Source organism: Berghia stephanieae, chromosome 8 (assembly GCF_034508935.2).
Source record: "Berghia stephanieae isolate SIO BIC M18660-M18661 chromosome 8, UCSD_Bste_1.3, whole genome shotgun sequence".
In the NCBI taxonomy this organism is placed as follows: domain Eukaryota; kingdom Metazoa; phylum Mollusca; class Gastropoda; order Nudibranchia; family Aeolidiidae; genus Berghia; species Berghia stephanieae.
Window position 1 is genome coordinate 26,671,478 of NC_088367.1, and position 11,892 is coordinate 26,683,369.

Sequence of the window (11,892 nt, forward strand, 5' to 3'; positions counted from 1 at the left end):
AGGACGCTAGTCTATCGCAAAGTACTTTCCGCCAGATATGACAGACATGGGGGTTAGAAAACAATCGAGACTTCATCCGGGTCCCTTACTGTGTGAAGCGATTGCTCTATCAACTGCTATAGAAACCCCCTAAAAGGATAATATGGACGCCTCGTAATATTTTTACCACCACTCCATAGTAAAATCGGGGCTTCCACGAAAATTCGCACGGTAATATTAATAAAAATACTTTTTAGGTAAGTCAATGTTTATGAGTACCGAGTACTAGTATCATGTAATGCCCATTCAGGTTATCTACTCCCGAGTTGAGTGGCCAAGTTGCAGGATTTTGATAGGGTTTGCCTTGATTGGGATATCACTTATCACTTTTTTTTTCCATGGAAATCTTGGCTGAATTTCAATTTTTGGTATAACAGTAAGAGATTAAGAGCTAGCTGTGTAGTAGTTGCAGTGGGAGAAATTCCATAGGCTCCTCTCGGTCTAAGTCTAAGCATCTCATTCATTAAGGAGACTAAGAAGATTTCGGCTCTCCTCCCTCCCTCTCTCTCTCTCTCTCTCTCTCTCTCTCTCTCTCTCTCTCTCTCTCTCTCTCTCTCTCTCTCTCTCTCTCCCTCTCAGCCCTCCCTCCCTCCCTCTCTCTCTCTCCCCCTCCCTCTCAGCCCTCCCTCTCTCTCTCTCTCTCTCCTCTCTCTCTAAGTCCCTCTCTCTCTCTCTCTCTCTCTCTCTCTCTCTCTCTCTCTCTCTCTCTCTCTCTCTCTCTCTCTCTCTTGGTGGAGCATGATATTATTACAAGGCCTAAAAGGCCCCCAACAAAAACAAATGGGAGTCTTCCGAAAGCTCCTACATCAACATCCCCAGTATTCCAGTATTCTTCTTTTTTTCTTTTTAAATAATGTTCTAGTAGAGGGTTTGGGAGGGGGGAAACTTTAAAAAAAAAAAAAAGTCTCCCCCCACCGTACCCCCTACTAGAACATTATTAAAAAAAAGTTTTCCCCCTCCCAAACGCCATACTACTACTACTACTACTACTACTACTACTACTACTACTAGAACATTATATTTTTAAAAAAGAATACTGGGGATGTAGGAGCTTTCAGAAGGCCTCCCATACAAATAATAAAAAATAAAAAACTGGCCTTCTCAACACAATAATTATTTAGTACAAGGAACAATTCCATAAATGAAAGCACTGCTTTACTGGGGAGGCCAAAATCATGGTCTATCTTGCCAAAATGGAATTTAAAAAAAGAAAAGAGCAAAAATAATCCCACATCATGAAGAAGCAGTTCCATAAATGAAAACAGGGTTAACCTCGCAAAAATAAAAATATTGCCAAAAACTAAAACTAAATTAAATTGTGTGTAGAGAGCTGGCCAATAACTTGCAATCTCTTCTCTGACATTTTTTTTGGGGTGGGGGGGGAGGGGGGGGGGGGAGGCGTGATTAAAAAAGACCCCCCCGCCCCCGCCTCAAAAGAAAAAAAAAAAAGAAGAAGCAAGAACAGCAATGAAAACTTTTGTGTGGCTAAACGGAATCCAGTAGCTCCTGAGATGTCAGTTCACTTCTGATGGGTATATTGTTGTCCATTGTAATGAATCGATCAAACGATTCAGCCGAAAAGTTTTGTTAAATGAGAACAGCATCGTTGATTTCATTAGGCTGTTGGTTGTCACTCTGATCAAGATGGAATCAAGATGTCACGATTAAACGGAGATAGTTTACGATTATAAGCGGAGCGTAATAATATGCAAAACACACACCACACACACACACACACACACACACACTCAGGCATCCATACTTATAGAAAATAACCATAATAAGATAACAATGCATGATATTTACATACAAGATTGAAACCCATGTCAACAGCAGTGCAAACAAGTATTTTTCATCTCATATAAATCTCCCTTCATATAATTCCCTGTCTACTAACACCTTGAAATAATCTATAGATTTTGTATTCTTTGTTTCAAATTTCAAATTGTTCCATTTCTGGACAATAGGAATACTGAACCAATTTTGTCTTAAGTTTGTTTTGCATCTCGATAGTGACAGTGACATAAATCTTAAACTTGTCACCTCCACTTGTAAAAGTAATATTAGAATATGAAAAAAATTCTGAAAAATCAATCTTATCTAGACCGTGTTCTAATCTATAAACCTGAATTAAATCCCCACATATTCTTCTATATTTCAAACTTTGTAAGTCAATAAATTCTAACCTTTCCTTATAAGAAAATACTGTATTGCATAAATCTTTTTTGTAGCCCTCCTGTATATACTTTCAATACTAATAGATTGTCCTTTATATAATGGACTTCAGATGCAATTTCCGTATTCTAGAATTGATTGCATGAGCAGCTTGTACAAATACAAAAAATACAGACAAAAACATAATGTCTTTTACTGGAACTCAGAAAGGAGTCAGTCTATAATGGTTGCGTAAAAGTCAGTAAATTTATGCCTCCTGAATTGGCAACCCTGTGTTAAAGAAAGTACACAAGAAGTCTTAGGGTTGCCGCACCATTCTGGTTTTTTTATCCAATTGTATATTTGCACATTAATTGAAAACCTAATCACAAAGGATTAATCCAACATTATCTATTTTCAGTTTGGAGCGTTTCCACCTTTCAGATCTCAAACTCAAGTTAAAGTCTTGAGAAATCAACCAACAAAATGAAAACAGTTTTGATGGTGGCGGAGAAACCGTCACTGGCTCTGTCACTGGCCAAGATTTTATCAAATGGTGCCTTGAGTACACGCAAAGGCTCCAACTCTGCATGCTCTGTACACGAGTACAAGGGCAGATTTAATGGTGAAACTGTCAACTTTAGGATGACATCTGTGTGCGGTCATGTCATGGCCGTTGACTTTCAAGGACGTTACAACAACTGGGACATTGTTGATCCTGTAAGTAGATATTAATGGTGAAATTAGAGTAGAATTAATGATGATTATGATAATGATAATGATAATAATAATAATTTTAGTAATAATAATAATAATAATAATTTTAGTAATAATAATAATAATAATAATAATAAATATAATAATTCTAATAATAATAAAATAAATAAAAACTTCTTTATTAATCCCATAGGTGAAATTTGTCTATTCCAAGGGAAAACTGGAATAACCCAGGCGTTAACCACAGTGCAGCGCCGCAAACTGAGCTAGGGCGAAGTGACTAGCTCAAGGCCACACAGCGCAGCTGGTATTCGAACTCGGTACCTTTTGGGTATGGAACAAAGGCCGTACCGCTGATAATAATAATAATTCTAGTAATAATAATATTATAATAATAATAATAATAATAATAATAATAATAATAATAATAATAATAATTATAATAATAATAATAATAATAATAATAATAATAATAATAATAATAATAATAAAAATAATAATAGTTATATTAATAATAATAATAAGAAGAAGAAGAATGATGATGATAATAATAGTACTAATAAACCTCAGAAAATCTGATCTGGTCTTGTTAGTGAATTTGTCAATAGTTATCATGTCCTTACATTTTTTATTGATTTAGTTACATAATTGACTGACTTTTATCTATTTTCTATTGAACACCAGGTGGAACTTTTCTCAGCACCCATACAGAAGAAAGAAGCTAATCCAAATCTTCATATGCCAGCTTTTCTTAGAAGGGAGGTACGTATTGATAGAAGTCATCTGGTTATAGAAGAAATAAAATAATTGAGCAAGGGAGTCATTTTAAGAATCAATTGTTCAATTTACTCTTTTTAACTTTGTTAGGGATGGATTATGTTTTGCAATTTATTGAAGATTCGTGGTCTTGTTTATAAGCTGCATACACCCTAGAATGTAGCGACAAATATTTTGTAGCAGGATTTGTAACGTAAAAACAAATACTATAGCCTTCTCTATAAAATAAAAACCAAATTTTATGGCCTTCTCCGTGAATTAAACAAATAATATACTAGCATCTACAACTGAAGATGAAAACTGTTATGTATTTTAACCCTCCACAGGCAACGGGTTGTGACTTCTTGGTTCTATGGCTGGATTGTGACAAGGAAGGAGAGAACATTTGTTTTGAGGTTATCGACTCTGTTAAAAGTGTCATGAATCGGGTACCAGGACAAGTAAGACTTTACACCCCCACCATCACATCTCTCTCTCTCTTTTTCCTCACTCATCTCTTTCTCTTAGTCCCTGTATGTCTCTCTTGCTTCCTTTTCTCTCTTTCTCTACACCCTCTCTCTTTCTCACTCTCTTTCTCTTCCTCTTGTTCTCCTCCCATCTTCTTCCCTTTATTAGGTACAGTGCAGTCCTGATAATTCGAATTGGGTGGGAAAAGCAAATGACTTCTATTTATCAGAATTCAATTTGTCTCCAAACAAGGGAAATAACTAAACCTGACTCCAGGTATCAGGGTTATATTACTCAATTAGTAGTTAACACTGCATGCTGTGTAGGCCCTCTACTTCTAGATCTAGATCCATCGATCAATAAAGAAAGACAGCACAGAAGAGAAAGAGAAACGCGTGGAGTGGGGTGTGGCCTATGATTGTTCGTGCCGTGTATTGGTCAGCTTGTGGTTATCACTGTGTGTTAGATCTATTTATAACCAACCCCCTTTGTTAGCCAGCGGCCAGCAGACCACAAGTTAGTCTTAGTGATGAGAGCGCGAGAAGGAGAGAGGGAAGACGCGAGACAGCTGGTCAATTTGGAGAAAGAAGAGAGAGGGCGGGTGGGACGGAGAGGGAACAACACGCCATTACATGCCTCAGGGGTCTAGTTATTATTATTATTAGTCAGTTCAGTCATTAAAACGCGTGGGAGGGTGGATACGGAGAACAGGCAGTTCGTTATGACCTTCCAGAGTTTTTTTTTTTTAGTGATGGGCAAGCACTTGCACTTCGAATAAAGAGAATAACGACTGTTCGAATTTGAATTAACCATGAATATTTTATATAGAAAAAGAAGAAAATAATTCATTACATCGTATTTTCTTCGATTTAAAAGAAATTCGGTTAATCAGATTTCGAATTATCTGGACTGGACTGTACCTCATTCTCATTCTGGGCATCATTCTCTTTGCAGAAGAAACCTTATATTTTTTGCATCATGCCTTGAGATAATGACCGTTTCAAACCTGGTCATTTGGTATCATTTAAAAGAGGAATCTTTCAGCCTTATTCATATACCACTCCAACATGAAAAAAAGATTAAAGCATTAAAGATAGCCAACTGCTGTTATAAAAGTTAACAGGAGCAGAATAAAACCCTGGATATTTTATCAATATAAAATTTAAACCAAGTTTGTCTGAAAGACAAACATCTTATCTCTGTATGTACCAATGTATTTTAATGTGGGTTGCTTGATTGCCGAGTTATCGCAATTAAAAATAAAAAAATCACCAAATTCTTGTTTTCAGCTTTGACTGTGATCACAATTTTGACACTTGGCAGGAGCACATAATACATTGCATGACATTTTCCCTTCTGAGCTCTGTTTCAGAGCTAAGTCATCTCCACCCCATTAGCGATTATGTAGAAAAAAGTAAGTTTTTCAGGAATGTGTGCAATTAACTGATGTGCGACTAAACAGAGTCGACTGTATATCCAATATAGCCCAAGAGCAGGGAGTGAGGTGACTGAAAGTTTCCATATTCAACTTGTACAGTTTTTCTCCAAAGTTTACTCTTTTTAACAATCTATCTTACACTTTCTTACAATGAGATTCGGTGCCAGCCTTTTACTATCTGCTTTCTTCTCAGCAAATCTACAGAGCTCGATTCAGTGCCATTACAGACACAGAGATAAAAAATGCCATGAACATGCTTGTCCCTCCCAATAAAAACGAGGCCCTGTCAGTGGATGCCAGACAAGAGTTGGATCTCAGGATTGGTTGTGCCTTCACTCGATACCAAACCAAGTTTTTTCAGGTTGGTCTTTATTATTATTGTTATTATTATTATTATTATTACTGGGTGGGGATCCTGACCTCCCATAGCGGGCAGGGAGGTACAAACTGTGTCTTCTATCCCCCTTTATCTGTTATCCAACATGCTTTCTGTCTTTGTCTCGGAATGAGATTACTTGGTTTTGTCCTGGCACTGGCCGGAATCCTAGCTGGGAGGGAAACAGTCAAATGCATAGTTATTGTTTTGGGAGATGATATTTTTTTCCTTGTAAATCATCTCTCTGTTATGTATTATTATTTTTATTTTGAATGTATAATGTAAGCATTTGAGTGTGTTCCTCTTTGTTGGATTTTGTGCTTGTGTCTGGATGAGACTTGTAGGTGATTTCAAACTAAGTACATTGGTGGTATGCTCTTGGAATCTACATCTGAGCCCTATTTGTTCTCAATTCCCCTTTGTCTTACTTTTTCTTGGGTGCTTTAATTGTAATTCTAGAACTTTTTACTATCGCATTTTCTTCCTTTTTACTGGCGCTGATATAACCTAAATGTGTTGCAAGCGCCGTAAAACCCTTAAAAACAAACAAACAAAACAATATTATTATTATTATTATTATTATTATTATTATTATTATTATTATTATTATTATTATTATTATTATTATTATTATTATTATTATTATTATTATTATTATTATTATTATTGTTGTTATTATTATTATTATTGTTATTATTGTTATTGTTATTATTATTATTATTTTTATTATTATTATTATTATTATTATTATTATTATTATTATTATTATTATTATATTATTATTGTTATTATTATATTGTTTTTATTATTATTATTATTATATTTTATTCCTATAATTCCAGGGCAAATATGGTGATTTAGACAGTACGTTGATTTCTTTTGGCCCTTGTCAGACTCCAACTCTAGGGTTTTGTGTGGAAAGACATGACAAGATTCAGTCGTTTAAACCAGAACCTTACTGGGTCATCAAAGTGGAGGTAACAAGTAGCACTCTTTATGTGTGTGGGTGTGTGTGTGTGTGTGTGTCTGTGTGCGAGAGAGAGAGAGAGAGAGAGAGAGAGAGAGAGTCATCATTAAAACTATAACACCCATTGTTACCACATTTTCATCACTACCACCACCACTACAAAAACAATTGACATATCATCATCACGACAACCACCACATCATCATCACAACTACAACCACCACCACATCACCACTTCTATAACCCTCACATCATCATCACTGGTACCACTACCACAACTGCTGCCATCACATAATTTTTGCTACCACCACAACCACCTTCACTGAAGAAGAAGAAGAAGAACCAATGTCAGTTGAGAGAAGGCCCTCCATATGTCCTCATAAACTTGGAGAAGGCTCTAATTGTTTATCAAAATCTTCTTAACTTGGTTAGCATGTCGGTGGTGTGTAAGGACCAAGATGGAGCGCTTGGTTTGGTGTGACTGTTTATCTTTGCAGGGCTACATAGATCACTGCTGATTGTTTTCCTTGGATCCGCCGAAATCCGCGATTTTGGAGTCCAAAGGAGAAATTTCCTTTCTTTAAAAATTACATTTTCTCGAAACAATGTGCTAGCAATGAGAGAGTTGATGTGTGGTGGAACACACAGGTGCAGTTTCCCACTCTCCAGAAGTTAGCTAGAGTATCAATGATAGTCTATCATCTCAATTGCTCTAAAAGTAGGGTTTAGTGCAGTAGAAATGGGGCTTAAAGGCATTCGTTCAACATTTTCCTACTTTTTCACTTTTTGTCACCATCAGCACTAATAGATGACTCTCTGGTAGTGTCATGAGTATTCCTAATAGCCTCTTGTAATACTTGTTCAGGATAATGGGAATCCCTAAAGAAGTCTAATAGGATGTTTCGCTGTCTGGTGTATTCATCACTATCTTGACACAGTCTTCTAAGACTGAGTATCGGGCTAATTGGAATGGAGTCCTTGCATCTTTTTGGGTGGGACGATCCATAAAGCAGTTAGCTATGGCTGTCTGTTTATAATCTACAGTTCTGCAAATGCCAGTATCAGTGAGAATAACAGTAATGTCTTAAGAATCTAGCTTGATGGTGGAGATCTCATAAGTAAACTGAATATTTTGGTTATTGTGTGCAATGAGTCTGGCTGCGTTATTTTAAGCAACCTGAAGTTTACTGATTTTGTCTTAAGCTTAATTCGCCCAGAGGGAGTTACAATAGTCCAATTTGGATAAAACTAGGGAATTAATTAAAAAATTTTGCTATATGCTTTGGTATTAAATGACGAATTTTGCTTATTTTTTTTCATTTCTATGTACATAGATTGTATGGTGTTATTCACGTGGCTTGTCATGGAAAGATCTTTATCAATGATGAAGCCAAGGTTTTTTGCTTTATTTGAAAATTCTATTGTACTGTTTCCGAGAGTAATAGATGATTTATTTGCCTGTTTAAGGATACTTGGACTTCCTCACATTAAGATCTCATTTTACTGTCATTTAATTTTTTTTAACTTGCTTTGGTACATCCACGATTTAATCTCATTAAAACAGCTCAAAATTCGTTGTATTAAGAATTGTAAATTACTTAGGGTACTGAACCATAAGTTTGCATATCATTTGCATAAAAATGAAAACAGATTAAATCTGGATATCACACTAGAATAGGGCTACATATATACAGTAAAAAGGACAGGGTAAAGATCAGAGCCTTGTGGCACTCCAAAGTTTAGTAAAACTTGCTCTGACTGAACACCATTTACCACGATGGTCTGCTATCGATTCTGTAAATATGATATAAACCATTTAAGGGCAGTTCCTTTTACGCCGAATGTTATGGTCAGTGGTGTCAAAAGTCAAAAGCAGCTGAAAGATCTAAAAATATTGTTAGCATCGGTGTTACATAACAAGTCATTAAAATTTTTAAGAAGTGCTGTTTCAGTACTGTGTTGCTGTTTGTAGGCTGACTGTAAAGGTTGTTCCAAACTGTTGTTCTTAAGATGAGATGATAATTGTGTCAGTACTACCTTCTCCAAAAGTTTTGACAATGACAATAAAGGTAAATTTGATACAGGACGATTATTGTTTAATACACTGTGGTCCAGTGATGGTTTCTTCAGAAGTAGCTTGACGAGAGCACTCTTAAAACATGATGGAACTTCGTCAGTCAGTATGGATGTATTTATGATAAATGATAATAATGTATCGATGGAGCTGGCCCAAAGTTGTGCTAGTAAGGGATCAGGTTGCAGGATTTAATGGGAGCTTTTGTGATCAACTCTTTTATGAAACTGGGTTAAACTTGTCTAAAGGGGTACCACTTAATGTATCTGTATCTAAAGATGGTTCATGCCCATCATGATATTATATTGAATTGAACCTAATGAGACCTATAAGAGGCATAGCGTATTGTTATTAATAATATCAAGGCTGATAGATCCTTTTTTCTAATATTTATATTATTTAACCAGGCCAAGCTTCCAAGTGGCCGTATGTTAAATTTGGACTGGGACCGTGTGCGGGTCTTTGACAAGGAAGTAGCACAAATGTTTGTCAGCCGTATCAAGTCAGGAGATGGAGCCAGGTACAGTTTTGTTGTCATTGTAAATTATCACAAAGTCATGAAATGTAAAGATATATTTTCATCAAGTCAGGGAATTGGGTCAGATACTAAATTGTCATTGTAAATTATCACAAAGCCATGAAATGTCAAGATGTATTACATCAACATCCGACTCTAACCGTGTAAGTGTCAGTTAAGGGGAAATGCTGTTTTTAGTTCATTTCAAAGAAAAATCCATCCTTCATCTCCCTGACACAAAATAACCTTGGAATTAGTGGGAGACAAAAGATTCTCTGAACAACCATGACCAGACTATAGCTTTTCAGTCACCCAAACTGTGTATCCGATCCGGTCCTGTCCTGTTGCTTTATTTTCATTCAGGTTTTGCATCAGTTTTAGTTGGCCTTTAGAATTGTAGCTTCAATTGTTCAATTTGCTTGCCTGACTGTTTGCCATTAGATGGTTTGTTTGGGTAGGAAAATACAGATGAAAATTGATGGTTTAAGACATTTGCTTTTGTTTCTGGAACTTGTCTGAGCATTCCGTTTTTTTAAATTTTTTTATTGAGCAATTCCTGTCCTCTCTGAACTTTTGCTCTTAATATAGAACCATAACTGTAATCATTTGTATCGTCGACTATCATTTTGTTTTAAAATTCTGTGTACATTTTTCTGCATTGCTTTTGAGCTGCGGTTTTAATTTCTATATACATTTTGAATGTTTTTCTCAGATGGACATTCTTTGATTTTTTTTGTACCACCTTTTGTCTTTTTATTAACAACATTTTGGTTTCCTTGTCAATCCAAGGCTGATTATTTCGTCTTGTGGTGAGTTTTGTTGGGGCTTTTTTCATTTATGATTGTAAGCACATTTCCTTTTTACACATTCCCACAATTTATTATTCCCATAGTTTTGTTATGTCTTTAAAAAATAGCTGCAAAATCTTCGAATTTCAGATTTTATGCTTGGAATGTCAGCATTTTTCCATAGAAGTACCTCTCATTTTGGTTTCTTGTGTCCAGACAGACTGGTTTGGAATTCCACAATTGGTATATCATGGTCACTTATGCCTTGTGTCACATCTACATTCTGTACCATGTTTGGTAAATTGGAAAATAACGGGTCGAGAATGGATCTATCCCTAGTATTTTGGTCCATGACCTGATGCAGATTCAAGTCTCTGGAGGTTTCAATGAAAAGTTTGTTTGTCTCTGTGCTGTTTTTTTACGTTTTGTGATGTTCCTTCATTCCAATTGATGTCAGGTAGGTTAAAGTCCCCGCCAATGAGAAAAGAAGATTTTATTATGTATTGATACGGCCATGTAAGTGTGTCGCAAATATTCCTGCTGTTATCAATGGTACAATTGGGTGGTCAGTGTATCAATCATATTTTAATTGGCAGTCTGCTGCTATTTTGTAGCTTGCAAAAAAACAGATTCCTCTGTTTTGCCATAATTCAACTGTTCACTGGTAATAGTGTTCTTAACAGCTATAAGCATGTCACCTCCTTGTTTTGCGTTCCTAACGTTCATATATATATAATTGGCAGTCTGCTGCTATTATGTAGCTTGCAAAAAAACAGATTCCTCTGTTTTGCCATAATTCAACTGTTCACTGGTAATAGTGTTCTTAACAGCTATAAGCATGTCACCTCCTTGTTTTGCGTTCCTAACGTTCATATATATATATATATATATATATATATATATATATATATATATATATATATATATATATATATATATATATATATATATATATATATATATATATTATATTCAGTGAAAGGCAGCTCCGAATTTTTCACATTTGGTTTTAATCATGTTTTTGATCCAATGATTATGTCTGGTCTTTCTATGTCTATTTTGTTGTTGCTATTATTTCTCATTTATTTAAAATACTTCAAAACTTTGCAATCACTATTTTTTTAACAAAGGTTTAAAATCTGATGCACAGATTTCTTAAACTATTGTGATATGTGTTTTTACAACTATTAAATCTTTGTAAAAGTAATTATTGTAAACATAAGTTCCTCTAAAAGCAGGTAAAAATACAAATTCAGTGACATAATTCCCGTCAAGGTAAAATAAAATTAAACACTGTAAAAGATTAAAAATTAATAAAGATCAAAGCTGAACACAAAACTGTCCTGCCACCACCACTTCACAAATAATTATTACTTTTACTATTATTATTATTATTATAATAATAATTATTATTATTATTATTATTATTATTATTATTATTATTATTATTATTATTATTATTATTATTATTATTATTATTATTATTATTATTATTAAATTTAAAAAAAATTAATAATAATAATAATAATAGTAAAAATAATATTTATTTGTGAAGTGGTGGTGGCAGGACGTGTTTTGTGTTCAGCTTTGATCTTTAT

The 11,892-nt window shown here is 34.8% G+C and overlaps 1 protein-coding gene across 3 annotated transcripts in view; it reads left to right on the top strand.

The window, feature by feature from the left end:
- The first annotated feature begins 276 nt into the window (after nucleotides 1-276).
- The window catches only part of LOC144978439 (DNA topoisomerase 3-beta-1-like), a 37,977-nt gene continuing 26,361 nt past the window's right edge, over nucleotides 277-11,892 (top strand). Inside the window, exons 1-7 of one of the 3 annotated variants that reach the window (XM_078924500.1) lie at nucleotides 277-415; nucleotides 2,615-2,913; nucleotides 3,595-3,672; nucleotides 4,014-4,127; nucleotides 5,766-5,933; nucleotides 6,791-6,925; nucleotides 9,397-9,509. In XM_078924500.1, the coding sequence (XP_078780626.1) occupies nucleotides 2,680-2,913; nucleotides 3,595-3,672; nucleotides 4,014-4,127; nucleotides 5,766-5,933; nucleotides 6,791-6,925; nucleotides 9,397-9,509 (842 nt within the window). In that variant the 5' untranslated portion in view covers nucleotides 277-415; nucleotides 2,615-2,679. The remainder of the gene's footprint in view (nucleotides 416-2,614; nucleotides 2,914-3,594; nucleotides 3,673-4,013; nucleotides 4,128-5,765; nucleotides 5,934-6,790; nucleotides 6,926-9,396; nucleotides 9,510-11,892) is intronic. The other 2 variants (XM_078924501.1, XM_078924502.1) reach the window with 2 other exon arrangements.